Raw genomic sequence first — 24,349 nt, 5'->3', positions numbered from 1 at the left:
CAGTATTCGATTTTTTTATATACTTTTTTTTAATTTAATATTTATGCACCTTATTTTTGTAATAATTATTGCGACCAAAGCTTTCATGCGATTTTCATGAAACTTTGTGAGTACGTAAAAATCGCATGAAAACTTTGGTTGCAATAATTATTGGAAAAATAAGGTGCATAAATATTAAATTAAAAAAAAAGTATATAAAAAAATCGAATACTGGCGAAATATTTTGCTGATGTATTTGTGGATACTCAAGCTAAGAAATGCAAATACTTATTGCAATATTTGTTACTTTGCGAAAATTTAGGGGGTTACTTCAGGAATTTTTACTCAAAACTAATTGCGAATAGTTCTAATAAGTGTTTTAATTAATAAAAATATATTCTTTGCATTGTAAGAAACTCATTTGGTGATTGTTATTGCCCACCATTTGGTGACCCTTCAGTTAAGCAGATAATCGACGTGGCAGGCATTATGGAAGCCGGGAAGGCGGACTCTGCAGGTGGCAGCGGCAGTGGTGCTGCATTACAAAATGCACCCACCGAAGAGTTTTACGAATCAACTGCAGCTTCCCACCCTCAAAAATTTGCTGCACACGTCAATAGATACGGGTGATTGGAACTACCTCCTTCCTGGAACCAACAGGTGCAGCTATAGTTAGCCGCGATCGAGGCCCAGTTCCAACTCAGGAGAATTACTTCTAATGCTACGAAATATTTTGCTGTTATCGCCCGTCTTGATCAAGACGCTCTCGGGTGTATTATTTCACACCCTCCAGCAACCGATAACTATACCACACTAAAAGAAGTTTTTGTTAGCCAATATGGTATTTCACAGGAAAGCCGATTCAAAATTTTACTGTCGGGTTTGGAGCTTGGCGAGCGACGTCCTTCGGAACTACTTGCCAAGATTTACAGACTTGGTGGTAACAAACTTGACGCCACATTTGTCCGTACCATTTGGCTAGAGGGACCAACGCTGCAGGTGCCATTGACGTTTGCTTCTACAAACTAGACTGATTACGGTAAACTCGCTCAACTAGCAAATAAAATGATGGAAATCCAACGCGATTCGGACAATCGGTGCGTTATGCTGATTTCCCACTCTGCCACTACAATAAACGATTTTTTACGATAACAAATCAACAGATTAGCGAATCAGTTTGAGAAGCTATCAAAAAAGTTTACCAAACCGCATCTGATTTAGACATTCATCGGTATAAAAAGCTGCGAAATAACTCGAGGGGTATCTACAAGCTCTGCATCAGCAACTTGCTTCTACCATCGCAAGTTCGGAGCACGTGCCTACACAGGTGCATATGCTCGAAATCAAGGAATCTCAGGCAGCTCCCAGTAGTTTCGGGGAACACTTATGGCAATGTAACTCCACGCCGACTATTCATATTCAACCACTCATAAGGCACGAGATACCTCGTAGACACAGGCACGGATATTTCTGTGACTTCAGCCCCACGCAAAACAAGCTTAACGCCACCGCAACTTCTGCTTCAAGTCGAAAACTGTACCCGTATCGAAAGTTATGGTGAAAAAGCAGTCGTCCTTAACGTTGCACTCCGTCAACCGATTCGCTCGATATTCTGTGTGGCTAACGTGCCATATCCAAATATCGTCGCAGACCTAATCCACACGTACGAGATAATAGTTGAACTCAGACGGGGTTGCATGATTGACCCCAACACCGGTTCACAAAGCAAGGGCTCCTACGCAACGGCTCAGATCACAACCATCATAGCTCTCAACGAAGCAGGTAAATTTACAGAAGCCCTAAAAGAGTTTCCTGAACTGCTTGGTAACCCGTCGAATCGCACGGCTAAGAAGCACTCGGTTAAGCACTTCATTTCCATCACTGGACCACCATGTGTAGAACACGTACGTCAGTTGTGTCCCGAACGTCTACAGGTGGCTAGAGGGGAATTTAAACTAATGGTCAAACTAGGTCATGCAGGGCCTTCCAGGATCCCATGGGCCAGCCCCTTACACATGACCAAAAAGAAAAATGGAGACTGGAGACCTTGCGGTGATTACCGCAGGCTCAATGAGCAAACCATCCCAGACCGATATCCAATTTCGCTCCTCCACGATTACACCACGATCCTAGCTGGAAAGAACATTTCACCACATACCGGTGGCAGAGGAGGATGTACCTAAAACGGCTGTGATTATCCCATTCGGGTTATTCGAACCTCTCAGCATGCCGTTTGGACTCCAAAACGCAGCTCAGTCGTTTCAACGTTTCATTAATGAAGCCATCTCAAGTCTCGACCTCGTTTACGATTACATTGATGATCTACTGATAACATCAGCAGGTGAACAACAGCACTAACAACACCTCCGCCTAGTGTTCCAACGGCTCAGCAAATTTGGCCTTTGCATTAACACGGATAAATGTGTATTTGGTTCGCCCACAGTCTACTTTCTAGGATACCGTATAACAGCATCTGGCTCAGCACCATTGTCGGATAGAGTTCAAGAGCTGCGCGACTTCCGAACGACAAAAACGTTATTGGAGCTAAGAAGATTTATAAGAGCAGTAAATTTTTATCGACGCCATATTCAAAACGCCGCTTCCGTCCAAGCGTCGTTCTTGAACGACTCGAAGAAAAATGATCGGAGACCAGTACCTTGGACACCAGAGGCTGAACAGGCGTTCATTGATATCAAGGAGTAGCTCGCGACCGCCACTCTTTTAGCACATCCTTTTCCTGCTGCTGAAATTCGCATCACTTGCGACGCATCAGACACCGCCGTAAGTGCTGCCCTGGAGCAAAGCCATAATACTCTTTGGCATCCACTAGGATTCTTTTCGAAAAAGCTGTCATCTGCACAAAAGAATTACAGCACTTATGACAGAGAGCGGACCGCAATTTACGAGGCAATTAAAAATTTTCGCTGCTGGGTCGAATTTCACGAATTCGTGGTAAGGACCGATCAGAAGCCACTTATTTACACGTTCCGTCAACAATCTGATAAGTTATCTCCGCGACAAATCAGGCAATTGAGCTTTATCAGCCAGTGTACGACCATCTTTCAATACATCAGTGGATCCGAAAACAACGTAGCAGACAAATTTTCGCGAGTAGACACTATATACCTACCAGCAGTAGTGGACCACGATGAATTGTCCCGCGCTCAAGCAGAAGACCAAGAACTACAACAACTCTGGGATCTAAATGAGACGTCACTCAAACTTCAAACACTAACGTTTGGACCTGGTCGTCAAGTAGTGTATTGCGATGTATCCACGAACACCTTTTGTGCCATGCCAGTTACGTCGTAAGGTCTATGCAGCGCTACATAACTTAGCACATCCTAGTGGCAGAGCTACGGTCAAAATCATTGCCCAGAGATACGTATGGCCATCGATGAATAAGGACATCACAAAATGGGCTCGTGACTGCGTCCCTTTCAACGCTCTACAATAGGCCGGTATGTACACACAAAACCTGCTGCATTTCCTAGTGCAGACGAAGGGTTCGACAATGTCCATATAGACCTAGTCGGGCCCTTGCCAGAATCCCATGGATTCAAATACTGTTTAACCATTATTGACCGCTTCACTAAATAGCCCCAGGCAATCCCCAGCAGGGACATCACAGCGAATACCGCCGCTAATGTTTTTTTCGCACTGGTTCGGATGTTCCAAACTGATCACAACCGACGAGGGTACCCAATTCAAAGTGTTTTAATTAATAAAAATATATTCTTTGCGTTGTAAGAAACTCATTTGTGGATTGTTATTCCCTACACAGCAAACTCGGAGAGATCGAATTTGGCGACTCTCACAGCAAACTAATTTTGTTGGTCCAAACTGCTGTAAAATTAGTGTTGCCATATAGAAAATTTTAGGTACAGAATTTGTGCTCTAGGAGCTTCAAAGTTAAGATCCCCGTTAATTGCCTGTACAATATTATACAAAATACTAGCAGATCCGGCGAACTTCGTCCCGTCCAAAATTAATTTTTTGTATCGAAACCTTTTGGTCCTACATTTTCACCAACAGTTCACGTTCATGATTTTCAGTGACGCATTTATCTTCCAATATGACGGTTTGGTAGTTGTGAGAAGGCATATTTTCATTTCCATCTTAAATAACCTAGCAAAAGTGTATATGCATACAAAGATACGTAATAGCTTCAGTGCGTTTGAAAGGCGCCACGCCCCCTTATAAAATAGCCCAAATTTTCTTTAAGAGTATGGGATTGATTTCACATATCTCCATACGATGTTCGAGTACTCTACCACGAACACTTCCAGAGATATGCAGTATGAAAAATCCGGTTTGTATGGGAGGTGCCATGCCCCTTTTTCCAATAGCCCCAATTTTTCTTCATGACTATGCGATTGATTTTATATATCTCCATACCAAGTTCCAGTACTCTATCATCAACACTTCCAGAGATATGCAGTGTGGAAAATTTGGTTTGTATGGGAGGTGCCACGCGCCCTTCACTTAGCGATAAGAAACATACCTTACAATCTATTATCATACCTACCGAACATACACAAATCATTTCATGCAAATCGGTCAAGCCGTTTAGGAGGAGTTCGACCACAAACACAGTGACACGATATTTTTATATATTAGATTTTTCATACAAAAATACTAAAAACTCTAAAAGAAAAAATTGAGACAAGTTTTTAGGAAAGAAGAACCTGATTGCCAGAGGTATGCAGTGTGAAAATTCGGTTTGCATGGGAGGTGCCACGCCCCTTTTTCAAATAGCCCCGATTTTTCTTCATGACCACTTGATTGATTTTATATATCTCTATACCAAGATTCAGTACTCTACCATGAAAACTTCCAGAGATGTGCAGTATGAAAAATTCGATTTGTATGGGAGGTGCCACGCCCCCTTTTCCAATAACCGCAGTTTTTCTCCTTGCACTTATTTGTGTTGTTTGTATGCGCTTGTTTTCATATATCTCCATACCATTTTCGAGTACTCTACCATGAACACTTCCAAAGTTATACAGTATGACAAACTCGGTTTGTATGGGATGTGCCACGCCCTTTTTCTAATAGCCCCAATTTTTCTTCATGACCATGTGATTGATTTCATATATCTCCATACCTAGTTTCAGTACTCTACCATGAACACTTTCAGAGATTTGTAGTGTGAAAAATTCGATTTGTATGGGAGGTGCCACGCCCCCTGCACCTAGCGGTATGAAATATACTTAACATCCGATTCTCATACCTACCATATATGAACAAAAAATTTCATAAAGATCGGTCAAGCCGTTTAGGAGGAGTTCGACCACTAACACCGTGCTACGAGATTTTTATATATTAGATAAATTTTTGCACAATATGTACATCTGCAATTTTTATTTCGTTTTGGCAATAAGCATAAAAACCACAGCCAATCTGCATCCTTGTGCCAAACTCGACGTAACCACCTCAGAGAGAGAGAAGTTTGAATTGTTATTTATATGCCATTTAAATTTTGTTGGGTTTCAGAACAATTTTATTTTAATATGCCAAACAAGTGGCAACACTGTTGCTAGCTCCTTGAAATTTTTATTTCTCTTTGTTTATTTATTTATAAGTCTACAGAAAAATGTTTTCTTACAGAAAAAATGATATAAAAAGATTTAGATATTTAAGTATGTATGATATATTACAGAGTAAACTAAATAATTATACATATTCCTTTGTAATAATAATAATAACAATATAAAATAGCAAGTTGGGTAGCTGGCGACGTCTAGTCTCCAGTCTACTTCTGTCTGCGGTGGGCGGAAAGACTTAGTTTCCGCTCCGCGCTGTGGACAAGCTGTTGTTCATGGTCGGAAAGGCCGAGTTTCCGATCCATGTTCCCGAAGTCATTAATTTGTATGTGAGGCAGGCGGATGGGCTAGTTTCCGCTCCGCGGTGTGGACGAACTGTTGGGCTTGGTCGGAAAGGCCGAGTTTCCGATCCATGCTCGTATTGTCTTAAGCGGTCGCGAAAATATATGAAGCCGTTACAATTGTACTAAGCAGTCATAGATATTGTGTAATTTTTTGTTCCCGGTTAAAGATATTCATTTATTTATTTAACATGTTGAGCAAAGTTTTCTTTATTACAAAAAGCGATTCAGATATGTTGACGCAATCATAATGTTTGTTAAAATCTTGTCATAGACCACGAAAAGCATCATGCATTTCAAAGTTTCATTTACTCAACGTTATAGGTTTAAATTGTCTCGAGGGTCTTGTACAAAAATTTATCTCGCTCAGTAAAAAGGGACTAATGACCATCCCGTTCATTAGTTTAATTAAAAAAAGAACCCCAAGCATCTCTCTACGACTTTGAAGTGTCAGCAAATTTATAAGCTTCAGGCGATCTTTGTACGGTGGGAGATTTTTAGACGAGTCCCAACGTAATTTTTTTAGGGCAAATGACAGGAACTGTTTCTGCACTGATTCGAGCCTGTCGCTATGAATTTGATAACTAGGATTCCATACTACAGATGCATATTCCAAAATCGGTCTCACTAGAGAGGTAAAAAGAACTTTAGGGGCATAAGGATCGTTGAACTCCTTAGCCCAGCGCTTAATAAAAGCCAACACTCGTCTATCCCCAATTACGCAGGAGTTTATGTGAGACTTGAATTCAAGTTTCGGATCTATAGTTACACCTTGGTCAATGAAATTAGTTACTTGCTCAACATTGTGGTCAGATATCATATACGAATTTGAGTGGAACGATTTTCTAGAGAAGGACATGAATTTAAATTTTTTCAAATTGGGTGACATGGAATTGGCTTCAGACTACTCGAAAATGCTAATTAGGTCAGCTTGCAAATGCTCCCTATCTTCTGCACTACTAATGTACTTAAAGAGCTTAACATCATCAACGTACATTTATCATTTCGAATAATTCAACACCTTAGGAAGGTCATTTATAAATAAAATAAACAAGAGGTCTGCCCTGAGGTTCACCGGACGTGACATGTATTACCCGAGAAGTACAATTTTTAAAAATTACTCTTTGTTTCCTATTTACCAAGTAAGAAGAAAGCCAGCTGAGAATAATAGGAGGGAAACCAATTCGATCNACGTACATTTATCATTTCGAATAATTCAACACCTTAGGAAGGTCATTTATAAATAAAATAAACAAGAGGTCTGCCCTGAGGTTCACCGGACGTGACATGTATTACCCGAGAAGTACAATTTTTAAAAATTACTCTTTGTTTCCTATTTACCAAGTAAGAAGAAAGCCAGCTGAGAATAATAGGAGGGAAACCAATTCGATCAAGTTTATATATAAGGGTTGAGTGTGATAATTTATCAAATGCCTTGCTGAAGTCAGTGTAAATCACGTCCGTTCGGAGATTGTTTTTAAACCCATTAGATATATAAGTAGTGAAATCAAATAGATTAGACACAGTTGCTTTACCTTTGCAAAAACCGTGTTGCGATAGGTTAATAGCAGAAGTAATAGAGTGAGATAGTTCTTCCGTCCTTTAATATTAAAATAGTTTATATCCAGAGAATAAATACTATGAAACAAAAATTGCTTCATAAAATCCTGGTTGATCTGTCAAACAGTCACTTTACGCACCTATTTACACCTTTTCACATAGGAGGCGTTCCCTTAAAAGCCTCGTAAACTTACCAGTTTTACACAGTTAAAGACTTTACGAGTTTAAGGGAATCCCCTATCTGTCAAACTCAAGAATTTCCAAAAGTGATTGCAGGAGCAGTTACACTCATGAACCAAAAATACAAGATCACGCAAGAACGCGACGTTGTATTTGTAACTGGTTTTGAGAAAAAAAATTTGCGAAAGCGGGTTCATTAGCTGAGCATTTGTTTAGATTACAATCACCCCTACACTTTTCTTTAACTAAAGAACAGTTAATTTAACATGACAACACTTTTAATGCGTTTTAATGATTGATTTTTTTTTTATCTAAATTGGGTGTTTAAAGTGGCTGACAACAATTTTGGTAACTTTTGGGTTTCGCTGTTTTCTTTACTTTGTTTACTTTTCGTTCGTTTTCCAGCGAAACAAGATGGCGTAGTACCCGCTCAAAAAATCGACTTTTTTCATCCTCTTGTTCTTGCGTCGTTAGTTTATGAGTTACACCCTGCATGTAAAGTGACTTTCGAGAGCAGTTTTTATTTCCGAAGTCAAAATTTGCGACACTACTTATTGTCTGTTTACAGAGTGAATGCAGAAAATTCCACCTTCACCTCTGTTACCAGAGATTTTTATGCTCATAACAATATTACTGACCTGAAAAATTTGTTAAAAATGCTAAAACGCGCATTAAACAACCAACCACAAAGTGTCTAATGCTTATATATTTGAATTGTTCATATCAGGAGAATACATTAATTACACGTATATTATTAAGTGTGATGCAGCATTTTTAAAATCTTATACCAATTTGGCAAAAATCGCGTCACACGGCAACACTCGACTGGTATGACAACACTTGCAGCAAAAAAGAAAATTGCTAGTGCAGCACGAGCAAGTTGAAATTATATCTCGAAAGCAACTTGCGTAATTTCAGTTGCAGTTACACCTTGCAATTTTTATTTCCGAAAGTGATTTCTGCAAATTTATTTAAGCTTTTGATTGGTGTTATGTCAAATCAGTAAACTTTGGGGCGAATTGAGATTTGAAATAACACCCGCAACACAAAATACCACCTTGTTTAAATTCGCCTTGGCTCGGGGAACACGTTTTGTGCTCTCCTTCGTCTGAGTCAAGGCGAATTTATACACGGTGGTGTTACTAGAATTCGCCGAGTTCCTTCTAAATGTCAAAGTGATGTGTTTGTTGTATTTTTGGGCATATCTTGCTGTCATTGTGCGTGTAATTTGTTTATGTAATTTTGGTTTTTGCTCAAACGATACCTCCTGGTATAAATCGCCTTGGTCTGAGTATTTCAAGTTTTCGGTTCACAGCTGACAACAACAATGGTGTACAAAAGAGTTGGTGTGTGTGAATGCGACGGGCAACAGCAAAAAAAGAAATCGCCGATAATAAGCAACTCGAGTTGTCGCGTCTGAACGCAGTCAAAGAACCATCCAATAATGTATAATTAAAAATAAAATGTATGAATTTAGAATTGTTTGTTTATATTTTTCGACACTATAGTACCTTAACCGGCTGTCTTTGAAGAATTCTGCGAAATGAATAAATACCTGTCAAACAAAACAAAAATTATAGTTAAAAGCATGCGAGATTTCGCAAACCGCTCGGTATGCAAGAAAAAATATGCTTCGTACTTTTTGCGGTCTCCACGTGCGGGATATCGCATGCGTCGTCACGCAAGCGAGTTTTTCCAGCACGTGAAGAAGGCCGGTTAAATAGAGCCTCACTGAGTTGTCAACCACAAATTATTGAATACATCTTGCACTTGCCGGTCTTTTTCAAAAGCCTGTCAAACTCAAGAATTTTTTAAAAGAGTTTGCAGGAGCAGCTAAGAGCGTGGCGATTCGCTGTCAAATTGAGAAAGCGAAATTTTATTTCGATGTGAGCAACTAGAAAGACCTTTCTGACACGTTTTAAAATCAGTTTCAGAAATAAAATTTGCCAGCTGAGGCAGCAATTTAAAGAGCAAAAACCGATTTCGAAACATAGTGAAACGAATACAGAAGGTGGCGCTGATTGTGATACCGCTAGGTTAGGTTGAAGTGGCTGCTAGGCGAAGGGGGCGCCAGCACACTTAGGCCCGATCAGGGCCCATCGTGATACCACATGGATCCAGAACCCCTCCTCCTTAAACCAATTCGTGGAGTCTACGAGCCTTAGCAACTGCCGTATTCCAAACTTAGCAGTTGGGCTTAGATCGTCTAAAAGGCCTATACCTAGGAATTTCTGTCTTTTCCTGCCTAGTGCTGGGCAATCGCAGAGTAAGTGCATTATTGATTCAGGCTCTTCTTCGTCGTGACAGCTCCTGCAGTAGTCGTTGTGACTAACCCCGAGGCGTTCTGCGTGCCTTCCTATCAGGATATGTCCTGTGAGCAGACCAATGGGCAGTGACATATCGCCTTTATTGAGAGTGAGAATTTCTCCCGATCTCCGTACATTCATTTTGGCCATGTAAGCTTCGTTGTCTTACAGTTTTCAGTGCGTTCCCATTTGGAGGCCGCTTTTTTAAGGAAGTTCTCCCTTAGTAAGAGCTTGCAGGGAGCGAGTGGCATACCCATCCTCTTCCAGGCTGGGGAAAGTGGAGAGGAAGTACCCGCCCTTGCAAGCTCGTCTGCCTTCTCATTTCCTGGTATGCCACTGTGCCCCAGTACTCTGCCATCACATTAAGTGATTTGCGGCAGTTGGCTACTGTTTCCGGATTTATAGTGACAGAGTCAAGCGCCATAAGGGCCGCCTGACTGTCTAAGTGTATATATATATATTTCCATAGTGGCGATAACAGCTAGTTTTAGGCTGTCAACGGCTTCTTGTATGGCTGCCAATTCGGCTTGAAAGACATTACAGGGGTCAGGTAGTCGGAATGATCTTTTTATTCCCAATTTCTCCGAGTAGACGCCACATCCTACCCTATTTTCTAGTTTGGAGCCTTTCGTGTAGAAGCTTATGGCATCCCTAGACCCCGGAACTCCTTCGAGCCATGATTCTCTGCTAGGTAACGTTACGCTATAACCTTTAGTGAAAGTGAGCCTTGGTACACAGTAGTCCGTTGTACTCGGTAGTTGTCGGAATTGTAGTGTGACCACAACGAGCCGCTTTCCAGCATTTCAGCCCCTTTAGTCTGAGGGCTGCAAACGCAGCGTATTGCCGTCCCATAATATCTATGGGTGTGATGTTAACGATCGTGTATTCATTGCCATAGTGGGTGTTGTGCGGAGAGCACCACTAATGCAGATCGGCGCCGTTCTCTCAACTTTTTAAATTTAATACTGTTTACTTTCTTCTCCAGCACTGGTCGCCATACCACTACCCCGTACAGAAGTATGGGCCTCACGACGACGGTGTATATCCAGTGCACTAGCTTCGGGGTTAAACCCCATTTTTGGCCGATTGCTCTCCTGCAGCTGTATAGGGCAACCGTGGCCTTCCGCACCCGCTCTTCGGTGTTTTGAATCCAGCTTAATTTTTTATCTAGGACTATCTCCAGGTATTTAGCCGATTCGCTAAATTTTAGCGTGGTCTGTGCCAGCCTTGGTGCTTTCAATGAGGGATTTTGTACCTTCTTGTGAACAGTACAAGTTCTGGTTTGCTTGGGTTTACCCCTAACTCGTTATTTTTTGTCCAACTCTCGACTTCCTTCAGTTTTACCACTTACTGTTAGTGCAAGATCATCCGCATCCGCAATAACCTTACAGCCACCCCCCTCCATGCCACACAGCAGTGAGTTTACCGCTGCGACCCATAATAAAGGGGAGAGGACTCCCCCTTGCGGGGTGCCCCTCTCTACTATCCTGGTCAACGATACCACCGCCAGCTCCGCCAGCTCCGCCCGAACCACCCCGCATCTCAGCATTTGGTTTACAAGCGCAACTAACTGCGAGTCGATGCCCAGGCCCGTCAGTGCTGCCGTTATCGCGCCCGGCATGATATTGTTAAAGGCGCCCTCTATATCCAGGAAGGCTGCTGGCGTCTATTCTTTGATGTCTAGTGATCTTTCTATATGCGACACTATTTCATGTAGCGCCGTTTCTGTAGATGTACCTTTCGTATAATCATGTTGTGTGGTAGAGAGTCTGTCACTAACCTACTCTCTGATACGGACCTCGACCAGTCTCTCCATAACCTTCAATTGAAATGACGACAAGGTGATGGGCCTGATATCCTTTGGGTTGTTGTGGGACACCTTCTCTGCCTTGGGGATGAACACCACTCTTGATTCCCTCCAATTTCTAGGGATATAATTAAGAGCTAGTACTCCTTTTATTATAGCGTGTAGCCACGCTGAGTTTAGCTGAAGCGTTTTCTGCAGCTGTATGAGGGCAATGCCATCCGGACCTGGTAATTTATAAGGCTTAAACGTCCTAATAGACCAGATGACCTTTTCCCTAGTGAGGAAATCTCCAGTGACCGAAAGATCTCCAGTTAGATGTGGCTGTGCCGGCATGCTATCCTGGAACCCGGGAAGTGTGTGCAAAAAGCAAATCCAGTGATTCCTCCTCGGTCTCAGTCCAGGATCCGTCAGGTCCTTGCAAGCATCCTGGGGCTTTCTGGGCAGCACCCGAGAGTATATTTCTGAGCCTGCCTGCCTCTGAGATAGACTCCACCCCGTTGCAGAACTCTTTCCATGAGGTTCTTTTCGACTTTCTTAGGAGCTTCTTGTACTCCCGTAACGTTGTCTTGTAGGTCTCCTAATGTCCTATTTGCAGTAACAAGCTTACAGCTAAGTATGAAATTAAAAAGTGACTCAGCCCGTTCGTTATCATCGGCGCTGCTCAGGTGTGATGGTAATGGTCTGTAGCCCGGCGCTTTTAGCACACAAAAATTTGGCCCACCACCCAAGGTTCTTGGATTAGGACGATGTCGGCTGCCCCTTTAGCTGTTAGATGGAGCAGCAGTGGAGCTGAAGCTGCTTTACAGTGGTGAAAGTTATTCTGCAGTACCCTCACCATCTTGGTCATTACCGCCCACGTCGCCTATTAGGGTGGAGTTGACCGCGTCTTCCGACATCTTGATCAACTCCTCCACCGTATAAAGGCAAAGCATGCGGCCGACCCCCAACGAAGACGTCGATGAGGCATAACCACCGGTCAGGTCGTCCATTGGATCAACCTGCTCGGATTCCTCCTCCATCTCCACATTGCTGTTGGCCTCCTCCAGCTCTACCTCCGCGGTAGGGTTCTTCGCTGCGTTTTCCAACTTGTTGGAAAACGAGTTTTTGAAATATAACTTCTCACCTGCGCAAATTTGGAATGTCGACGAGACTGGACTAAGTATTGTGCAGAGTAGAGTTTCTAAAGAAGAAAGGGCAAAAAACAAGTTGGCGCAATGACATCTGCTGAACGAGGAGCTCTTGTCACAGTAATAACTTGTATGCGCGCTGGGGGAGGCTTCGTCCCCCCATATTTTGTTTTTCCCAGAAAAAATTCAAACGATCAGTTAATGAAAGGCGCACCACCTGGTTCGAAACATTCTTGTCACATATCTGGTTGGGTTCAGGTCAGCATTTTTACCCAATGGTTCATGCACTTTCTTCATCATACAAAGCCTTCGAAAAATGAACCTGTTCTGTTGATTTTGGATGGCCATTACAGTCATACACGAAACATTGATGTACTCGATTTGGCTCGTAAAAATGGCGTAGTCATCATTTCGTTACCACCCCATTCGACCCATAAGATGCAGCCGCCATTGAAAACCTATTATAGTGACGAAATCAGATGATTTTGCAGAGAAAGTGGCCGAAAAGTCGCTCAATATGATATAATTAGCCTTTTTTTAAAAGCATACCCCAAAGTTCAGACTGGACAAATATCTATAAACGGCTTTAAATGTACTGGAATATATCCTTTCAACCCCAATATTTTTTCTGAGGCAGATTTTATTGCAGCACAAGTAGATGATGACCATGTAACTGCGGATAGTTCATTATTACCAAATGCTGGTTCGACGGGAAACTCAGAAACTCTGGAGGCATCAACGAGCAAGGGAGTTGTTTCACCTCGGCATGTAATGCCTTCTAACTGCCATGTAACTTCGGATAGTTNGCAAATGATACGTCGATCTTGGAAACCCCAGCGACATCAACGAGCAAGGGGGTTGTTTCCCCTTGGCATATCTCGCCATTGCCAAAATCTAAGAAGCCTGTTTCCAAGCGCAAAGGTAGGAAGGCAAAAGCAACCGTGTTAACTTCCTCGCCTTACAAGGTACAATTGGAACAAAGCATTCAGCGTATCGAGGCCAAGGAAAAACCACAGAAAATAAAGAAAGAAAAGGGTACAAAGAAAACTGCCCAAGTTATAAATCGGGACAATTCTACAAGTGATTCCGAAACAAGTCTTATTTTGGCGGAGTCCGAGGACTAGATGCGATTTGCGCTTTTGTGGCAAAGCTTGGAAGAGCGATCCTTAATTAGCAGAATGGAGTCAATGTTTGCAATGTGACATGGTTGGGCGCATAACACTTGTATTTCCGGAAAAAATCCCATTTTCATTTGTCAATCTTGCGATGGGTAAATGCTATACATACATACCTATGTAATTTTTCAAATTGTTTCTTATTATAAATGTTTATGAATTCATATTTATGTTTAATTTCAACGATCTCAAAATAAATGAATCCAGTATGGTTTTGGTTAATGTTAAAGATTCTTTACCTAAACCTCAAACGTAAAATATTAAATAATTCTGCGTTTGGTAATGTGGTATAGTATAGTTATGTTAGATTTTTTCCAATAACTCTTTTATTTGTGAATAGATGTATTTTGTTGAAAAATATTTTATAACTAGTGTTTCAGTTTTCTCGAATGATAAAGAAAGGTTACAATAAAGCTCGTTCATTTGCTACAAATGTCAAAAAACAAACACCTATACCACAATACCCGAAGTTCCTCTACTACGGATTGTAAATTTTTGTTAACTATGAGGTAAATGAAAATTTTTAACCCGGCCTGACGGTTTTGGAGAATTCTTTGTTCTAATATTATTACTAAGGCGTCTAATAAATGCATGGCTTTTAGTTCTAGAAGAATAAAAGTCAGTAAAGACAAGTCTTTTTTGTATAATTTCTGATTTTAATTGCTCAACTTATTTTGCACCAGAGCAGCTGTCAAAAATTTCCAGCAGTAAAAAGTTGCGAATTAGCACAGCAGAAATGTAAAATTTTCTCGCCATAATAAAAAGTTTTTTCAACATGGAACTTTTCTACTAAATGACATGAAATTACTATCTCAACGCTCGGAGCGCTGCCACTGGGGGCCTTTGCCAACTGATAAAAAAGAGAAAATTTGGAAAGACCAAACAAAAATTTTGAGATTTCTCGTTGTGAATACGAATGCCATAGTTTTTACCTAGCTCGTGGGACTACGCAAACAGCTTGTAAATATGTATACACATAAAGTTGTTGGCGGTAATAAAGAGTCAAAATCAAATAGGAGAAAAGAACAAAAAGCGTACGTTAGTTGTCATTTATAAAATAAATCCAATTTATTTGCGAATATTTGTTTATTTTATTTATTGAAAGGCAACCACGCGGATAAGCTTGTGTTAATTATAGAAATTAGCTTCTTTCCTATGTTAGCCTAATTTTGATAGTTGTTTGACTGCAAATAGTGTCAAAGTAAGTTGTTGCCTCTTTCTGATTGGCTGAAGGAGAAAATGTCTGATGCTGAATGGCAATACCTCTTGTTCAATATACAAGCCAAGACAGCTTTTCATAAGCCAATATAATTATGTTGGGTAAGTCCTCCGTACAAAATAAGCTAACAGCTTAAATTTCTGGACAAATAAAACACGGCTTATATTGATAACAGAACCTGGCAGCTCGCACGCTGTCTAAATTCTCAAGTAACATAAAATCCACAAAAGAACACATTGCTTGTATTACCATCAATACGCCATGTATACATTTTAACAATACCCAAAAATAGAACTTTCGCACGAGCGTTTGTTTGGTTTTTCANGCTGTCAAAAATTTCCAGCAGTAAAAAGTTGCGAATTAGCACAGCAGAAATGTAAAATTTTCTCGCCATAATAAAAAGTTTTTTCAACATGGAACTTTTCTACTAAATGACATGAAATTACTATCTCAACGCTCGGAGCGCTGCCACTGGGGGCCTTTGCCAACTGATAAAAAAGAGAAAATTTGGAAAGACCAAACAAAAATTTTGAGATTTCTCGTTGTGAATACGAATGCCATAGTTTTTACCTAGCTCGTGGGACTACGCAAACAGCTTGTAAATATGTATACACATAAAGTTGTTGGCGGTAATAAAGAGTCAAAATCAAATAGGAGAAAAGAACAAAAAGCGTACGTTAGTTGTCATTTATAAAATAAATCCAATTTATTTGCGAATATTTGTTTATTTTATTTATTGAAAGGCAACCACGCGGATAAGCTTGTGTTAATTATAGAAATTAGCTTCTTTCCTATGTTAGCCTAATTTTGATAGTTGTTTGACTGCAAATAGTGTCAAAGTAAGTTGTTGCCTCTTTCTGATTGGCTGAAGGAGAAAATGTCTGATGCTGAATGGCAATACCTCTTGTTCAATATACAAGCCAAGACAGCTTTTCATAAGCCAATATAATTATGTTGGGTAAGTCCTCCGTACAAAATAAGCTAACAGCTTAAATTTCTGGACAAATAAAACACGGCTTATATTGATAACAGAACCTGGCAGCTCGCACGCTGTCTAAATTCTCAAGTAACATAAAATCCACAAAAGAACACATTGCTTGTATTACCATCAATACGCCATGTATACATTTTAACAATACCCAAAAATAGAACTTTCGCACGAGCGTTTGTTTGGTTTTTCAACACCATTTATAATTTCCTTTTAATAAAATCACGATTTGTCAAATGCTTAAATTTATTTATCTAATAATAATGCAGCACACAACCCTGAAATCTAAGAAAAAGTCTGAGGAAGGCCATTAAATAGCAGCACACAACCCCGTGCCTTCCTCAGGAGTGAATATAACTACAACAACAACGACTACTACAACAACAACCCAAAAAGGTTGGTTACTGTCTATACTGTGGTTTTGGCTATCTCCCTCTTCTTCGGCAACACAGAAAAGAGAATTCTTATAAGTAAGGCTTATAATTAGGAATGTTCGATATTTAAGAAAGTATCGATATCATGAATCGATTTAATTCATTACATGTAAAATCGATATGGCGATATATCGGGCTGAACAATATCGATATCGGAAAAATCGATGTTGAAAATCCTACTCCCAATTGAATAGAATATTAGACCTGCCTATCAACTCAACTAATTGTGTTATTTCCATCTTGTATATTTACTGAGGATTAAAACGGCATGCTGGTCGACTCAAGCGGTTTGTCAAACCTAAGAGCTAAGTAAATCACACACACAAGCTGTTGATTAAACCTACTTTAGTATTTTTCCATACACTTCTTTGTAGGTGAAAAATAAATTTCAACTTAAATATCGATATTGCGGGTAAAGTATCGATGTCTTCGATATATCGACCTTGGAATACCCTGCAAAAAACGGCTGACCATATCGAAAAGAAACTATCGATTGTACGCTCGCATACATACAGTGACGAGCAAAACTGTAACACGGTGTAACACTTTTTCCTTCAATCATCGCTATCTTTCCAAGTTCTAACGACTTTCTTACTTTTGTTGTATGTTATTATTGGTACACCTGTACTTCCTCTCTCATAATGATACAATAATAAAACCAAATACAAACCAAATACAAAAACAATAATAAAACAGCAGACAAAAATGTAAATTAGGGCAGATGTTACAGTTTTGCACTCATATATTTTTAAGAACTTTTTAACAATTTTAACGAGAAAAAAGAACTACTAACACAATGTTCAGTACCCTTTTGCTTGTTTTAGTTTCTGGGTGCGATTTGGTATACCTTATTTTTATCTCTGTAAAACTTCTGGCGGTATATCCTCCATATATCCTTAGTTTGCTTTCACAGCTCTTGTACTCGATTATACGGACTTGGAGACTTAATAAGCTGTGCTTCCAGTTGATTTCGCAAATTCTCGATGAGATTTATGTCCGCGGATTGTGGAGGTCATTTCAAATTAGCAAATTTTTTATTTTGTATCCAGTCTTTATGAATATATGCAGTGTGTTTTGGTCGATCAGGGCCCATCGTGATACCACATGGATCCAGAATCCCTACTCCTTAAACCAATTCGTGGAGTCTACGAGCCTTAGCAACTGCCGTANATGCAGTATGTTTTGGTCGATCAGGGCCCATCGTGATACCACATGGACGACCTGAGATTTATGTCCGCGGATTGTGGAGGTCATTTCAAATTAGCAAATTTTTGATTTTGTATCCAGTCTTTGTGAATATGTGCAGTGTGTTTTGGTCGATCAGGGCCCATCGTGATACCACATGGACGACCTGAGATTTATGTCCGCGGATTGTGGAGGTCATTTCAAATTAGCAAATTTTTTATTTTGTATCCAGTCTTTGCGAATATATGCAGTGTGTTTTGGTCGATCAGGGCCCATCGTGATACCACATGGATCCAGAATCCCTACTCCTTAAACCAATTCGTGGAGTCTACGAGCCTTAGCAACTGCCGTATTCCAAACTTAGCAGTTGGGCTTAGATCGTCTAAAAGACCTATACCTAGGAATTTCTGTCTTTTCCTGCCTAGTGCTGGCAATCGCAGAGTAAGTGCCTTATTGATCTCAGCATTTGGTTTACAAGCGCAACTAACCGCGAGTCGATGCCCAGGCCCGTCAGTGCTGCCGTTATCGCGCCCGGCATGATAATGTTAAAGGCGCCCTCTATATCCAGGAAGGCTGCTAGCGTCTATTCTTTGATGTCTAGTGATCTTTCTATATGCGACACTATTTCATGTAGCGCCGTTTCTGTAGATGTACCTTTCGTATAATCATGTTGTGTGGAAGAGAGTCTGTCACTAACCGACTCTCTGATACGGACCTCGACCACTCTCTCCATAACCTTCAATTGAAATGACGACAAGGTGATGGACCTGAAATCCTTTGGGTTGTTGTGGGACACCTTCCCTGCCTTGGGGATGAACACCACTCTTTATTCCCTCCACTTTCTAGGGATATAATTAAGAGCTAATACCCCCTTTATTATAGCGTGTAGCCACGCTGAGCTTAGCTAAAGGGTTTGCTGTAGCTGTATTGGGGCAATGCCATCCGGACCTGGTAATTTATAAGGCTTAAATGTCCCAATAGACCAGATGACCTTTTCCCTAGTGAGGAAATCTCCAGTGACCGAAAGATCTCCAGTTAGATGTGGCTGTGCCGGCATGCTATCCGTGGCACCCGGGAAGTGTGTGCAAAGAAGCAAATCCAGTGATTCCTCCTCGGTCTCAGTCCAGGAACCGTCAGGTCTTTGCAAGCATCCTGGGGCTTTCTGGGCAGCACCTGAGAGTATCTTTCTGAGCCTGCCTGCCTCTGAGATAGACTCCACCCCGTTGCAGAAGTCTTTCCATGAGATTCTTTTCGACTTTCTTAGGAGCTTCTTGTACTTCCGTAACGTTGTCTTGTAGGTCTCCTAATGTCCCTCACTACCAGACCCAGTAGCCTGATTGAAGGTCTTCCTGTAGTTCTTGCATGAAATCTTGATTTCTTCATTCCACCAGGATGGCTTTTTCCTACCCCGGTGCTGCTTTTTGGGGCATGCAATGTCTAATGCGCACTGCAGGCCCCCGTAAAATGGTCGACAAGATATTCCAGCTCCTCTAGATTTGCTGGAGTAGCCGGCTCTCTATCTTGTGGCAAAAGCCTATCCAGCTCTTTCCGATACCTATGCCAGTTGGCATTTCGCAAGTTTCTAGTTAGAGGGGCCTTGGGCATTCCCCCTACTACCTCGAATTGGATATATCGGAAGTCGGAAAAGGGGTGCTCCTCGAGCACCTTCCACTTCCTGACCAGACATTCCGCATTCTCAGAGATAAGGGTAATGTCCAGAACTTCCCTTCGGCATTTTGTAATAAAAGTGGGATCGTTCCCCCTATTTGCAGTAACAAGCTTACAGCTAAGTATGAAATTAAAAAGTGACACAGCCCGTTCGTTATCATCGGAGCTCAGGTGTGATGGTGAATATTCGCATCACCTCCCAAAATTAGCGCCTCCCTCGTGCTGGCCACTAGGTCTTTAACGCAGATACTTGGCACCTCCTTGTCGTGCGCTAGGTACATGGATGCCATCTTAATTGGTCGTCCGTTTACACTTAGACTGACCGCTGTTGTGTCCTCGTCGCTAAATTGTGGAATATAGAGACACTGATCCTTATCAATATGTACGTCCTTGGTTTCCCCGTTGAGGCTCTACTTACCAGTCTGTAGCCCGGCACACAAATGTTTGGCCCACCACCCAAGGTTCTTGGATTAGGACGATGTCGGCTGCCCCTTTAGCTGTTAGATGGAGCAGCAGTGGAGCTGAATCTGCTTTACAGTGGTGAAGGTTAATCTGCAGTACCTTCACCATCTTGGCCATTACCGCCCATGTCGCCTATTAAGGTGGAGTTGGCCGCGTCTTCCGACATCTTGATCAACTCCTCCACCGTATAAAGCCAAAGCGTGCCTCTTTCCCCCAGCGAAGACGTCGATGAGGTCGTCCATTGGATCAACCTGCTCGGCTTCCTCCTCCATCTCCACGTCGCTGTTGGCCTCCTCCGGCTCTACCTCCGCGATAGGGTTCTTCGCTGCGTTTACATCGTTGCTGTAGACTTTAATTTTGGCCTTGTCACAGCCGTAACGTATGACCCCTCTCTTTTGCTCCAGCAACTCTATGGGGTCCTTATTAAGAAGCAGGACAACCTGCATCGTCGCTTTACCGCTTTCATTAATTTTTGCCACCTTCCAATTTTCGGTAGGTAGCTCCAGGTTGTAGAGCCTTATGGTTTGCAGGATCCTTTCCCGTTCCGCTGGCTTGCAAGGCAACCATACTCTCGCTCTCGGTCGCACCGGTAGGTCCTTGAAGTCGGAGAGACTTCTCCAATGCCTGCGACTATCTTCTTATAGATTTCCGCTGATCTAGCATCCTCGCATGCTATAACCCGGATGTTATTTTGGAACCACGCCGCTCCCTTGCAGGTTGGCGGAGGTCCCGGATTCTCCAACATAATGGTAATAGCAATGTCGGCCATCGCGGCCTTAACCCACTTCCATTGCTGCCTCAGGGTGAGGCTGTCTTCATTGCTCTCGTCAATGACGCTAAGCAGGATCTGCTCCTTGGCTACTTCAGCAAAAGAATGCCCCTGCGTTCTGACCCTCTTTGCATAGTTGGGCGTATTTTCCCCCGATCTATTGCTCTTACTGGAGGGCGCCTGCGGCTGCTTCTCCTCGGGCTTGTGGTAGTCGGGCAGGACTGCCTTTGCCCAGTCGATTTCTGTGAGGATCTCCTTCACATGCTTTTCCTTCGCCTTTCTACACAGGTCAGGTGTTGTGGTGAACCTTTGTAGGATTCGTGCAGCCAGCTTTCTCTGTCGATAACCCGCTGCAGGTGGTTCTGGCCTCTTGTCAGGCCTCGTGAAGGCCGTGGATGTTGCGGGAGGACCGCCCAGGGCCTGCGGCCCAGATTCAGCCTTATCCCCGGCTGCAATCTGCATGCCAGGTTGGCATCCACTGGTGCCAGGAGTTTCCCGGGGTGGACTCCTTTGAGCATCCCCACCGCCGCTTTCCTTCGTTTTTGCGAGAGCTTGGCCCGGTCCCTCCATTGGCCTTAGTTTCCCGCTATTTGTCACCGCACTACGGCTGGTGGAGGTACACTGCATCGCTTGAGCCCCTTCTTTAGGGGGCCGAAATCCTTCCGACGCCTTAAGGAGGCCGGTCCCTTTATAATTTGTTTTTGTTGTTGTGGCTGCTGTTTTTGTTGTTGTTTTCTGTTTTTTCCATACTTGTTCCCACGGGCTGCGGAGAAAGGGCTTCGTCCACCCGGGCAGAGAACCGCGATACCCAGGTAAGGCCTACTTACACCCTGGGTGTGGCCGCCTCCCAGAGGGCTCCGTTCGCGACTGGGCTATTTAGGGGCCCCAGCCTGGCCGATCCTCGCTACGGTGCGCGTGACGCCTTGATCCAGCCGCTTCAGACCTCCAAGCCACGATCAAAAACCATTTCCATATGACTAAGCTATTAAGGAGTTTAGCACATAGCACTGATTCCTGATCTTAACTGAGCACCATTCTGACATCGCACAAAATCATCTGTAGTGCCCATTTTCAGTCAGCACCCTCGTGGAGGGTTCAGCCGGAGGATTTTTGCCGACCGTGATACCGCTAGCTCTCTCTTGCAAATTTTGACAGAAGTGTGACATCATAGCTGATTTTCGCCCCTATTCTGTGACACTTTCGTATTCGGATTTTTCTACGAATCGTAGAAATGGTATGCTGTAATCCGAATCTTATCTTCGAACTTTCGAAATTTGTAACAATTGCATGCCTAAAAACGAAAGAGTAAGAAATAGACAGCTTTTTTGCGTAATTTTGTACGAAAACGATTCTGTGTCGGAAGCGAGATAAAAATTAAGCAAAAAGATGTAAATCGATATGTGTTGGCAGGAAATATTCCCACTTATTCTAGAACCCGAATTTTCGTAATTCGTAATTCGTAGCTACGCTACGAAAAACGAAAAATCCACATGCTGCAACTCTTGCGGACACATGTGCAGCATTGGCAGCTATCAGTTGTTTTTCGAAGGTAGCTGAATGAAGGAAAACGAAGTGGAAAGGAATTAAAAAACACTCATGAAGTGCTCATTTATAGTAAAATTGTTTGATTTTGCGTATTTTGAAAGGAAAGGAGTGATTCTATTGCATTTGCAATTATAGCAGTGGAGTAAGAGCGCGCTATGGGAATGATTTCACAAAGATATGCGGAGCTGTCGGGCATAGTAACCATGGGCTGCTTCTGGTTGAATTGTTTAACCACAAGCCAGAACTCCTCCTATGCCTGAAGAACTGGTTCTCAATCCAGTTAATGCAATAACAGCTTCTTCAAAGCCATTGAAAACCTGCACTTTGTTATGTCCACCACCTGTTGCACTTGCTTCTGCCTTCGGCCGCGCTTAGGGATTATAACCCTCACTAAGTAGAATTCTCCTTTCTGTGTTGCCGGAGAAGAGGGGCTTCCGCATGTCAAAGGTATACAACACTTCTTGTGCATATCACTCCGGCTACGCCATCCACAGTATTTTTGCGCAGATCCCACGTCGAAATTTGCAAAGTGCATAGTGCAAACCGAATTTATTAACAAGCTGGTGGTCGGAAATTTGAAAAATTTATTTTAAATAAAATTTTAATCATTTGATTACACGCGATGTTAAAGTTTTTGGATTCGGGTTATGCGTTTGGAGACAGCAACCAAACATCATTGTACAAATAACTAAACCGGGCCCAAGTTTCTCGTTAAGGGGCAACAAAGATTATTTTTTTCTCGTTTATATAAAGCAGTGGATAAAAATACACGTATATGCGAAAGGCAAATATATCTGTTTAAATGAACACCACTAATATTTCCTGCAAACACACATCGCTTTACATCTTTTATCTCGCCTCCGACACAGAATTGTTTTCTTACAATATTGCGCAAAAAAGCTTACTCGTTCGTTTTAGGCATGCCATTGTTACGAGTTTCGAAAGTTCGAAAATACGATTCGGATTGCAGCATACTATATCTACGATTCGTAGCAAAATCCGAATACGAAAGAGTTGCAGAATAGGGGTGACTATCTTTTAAACAGATAAATTTGCCTTTCGCATATACGTATGTATATTTTTATCCACTGCTGTATATAAACGAACCAAAAAGAATGTTTGTTGCCCCTAATCGAGTAACTTGGGTACGGTTTAGCTATTTGTACAATGATTTTGGGTTATTGTATCCAAACGCATCACCCTAAAAACTTTAACATACACGTGTAGTCAAAGGATTAAACTTTAATTTTAAACATAAGTTCCTAATTTCCCAGCTCTAGTTTATTAATAAATTCGGTTTCAATCATGCACTTTTTTTTTGTGAATTTCGATTTGGGTACTGCGCAAAGATACAATGGATGGTGTAGCCGGAGTTATATGCACAATAAATGTTGGCTTTCTCCCTCTTCTTCGGCAACACAGAAAAGAGAATTCTTATAATAGTGGCTACACACGACGAACATATCCGCGCACATGTGCGCCAACATGCTCGCTGTCGTTTGCTGCAGACGGCGAGCGGCTCATAAGTGATTTTGTACTCAAAGCGTAAACATGGAAAGGAAAGACGCAGATGATGCAATTGAAATACTTATGACTTAGGGTTTTTTATGTATGTGTTACTTAAATTTATTTATATTTTACTTATATGTATGTACATACATTAGGGCGGGTCGATTTAAAAATCGCTCATTGCTCTGTGAAAATCGTATTCTAGGGATCAAAATAAGAAACTTTGCCGAAGGAACCATACCTCTAAAACGAATTCTGATGTCCCCCAATTTGGGTCGAACTTTTGGGTAGGGGCAAATTTTGAAAAATCCCACTTTGACCCATTTAGAGTGCTCCAATCGAGTCCAAATGTATGACCGACCCCCACTAACTTTGGACGGCCGATCCACCCATGCCAGTGGCACACCCCCTGGAACTCCCCTGGGGGGTTCCCCATACAATCATTTCAAAAAATCACCATTTTTGGCCTTTACATGAAAAAATCAGCTAAATGGCTATGTTTTTTCTTTATTTTTATTTGTTTATTTATAATAATATTTATTATTTATT

General features: G+C 41.8%; 1 protein-coding gene across 1 annotated transcript in view; it reads left to right on the top strand.

Moving 5' to 3' along the window:
* The first annotated feature begins 1,312 nt into the window (after positions 1 to 1,312).
* The window catches only part of LOC108359970 (uncharacterized), a 57,799-nt gene continuing 34,762 nt past the window's right edge, over positions 1,313 to 24,349 (top strand). Inside the window, exons 1-2 of the mRNA XM_017612088.1 lie at positions 1,313 to 1,373; positions 1,432 to 1,883. Coding sequence (XP_017467577.1) covers positions 1,313 to 1,373; positions 1,432 to 1,883 — 513 coding nt within the window. The remainder of the gene's footprint in view (positions 1,374 to 1,431; positions 1,884 to 24,349) is intronic.

The sequence above is a fragment of the Rhagoletis zephyria genome, unplaced genomic scaffold (genome assembly GCF_001687245.7).
Source record: "Rhagoletis zephyria isolate East Lansing unplaced genomic scaffold, Rhagoletis_zephyria_1.1 Rzeph_scaffold_00498, whole genome shotgun sequence".
In the NCBI taxonomy this organism is placed as follows: Eukaryota; Metazoa; Arthropoda; class Insecta; order Diptera; family Tephritidae; genus Rhagoletis; species Rhagoletis zephyria.
Note: the sequence above shows the minus strand (reverse complement) of the source record. Positions and strands in the feature narration are given on the sequence as shown.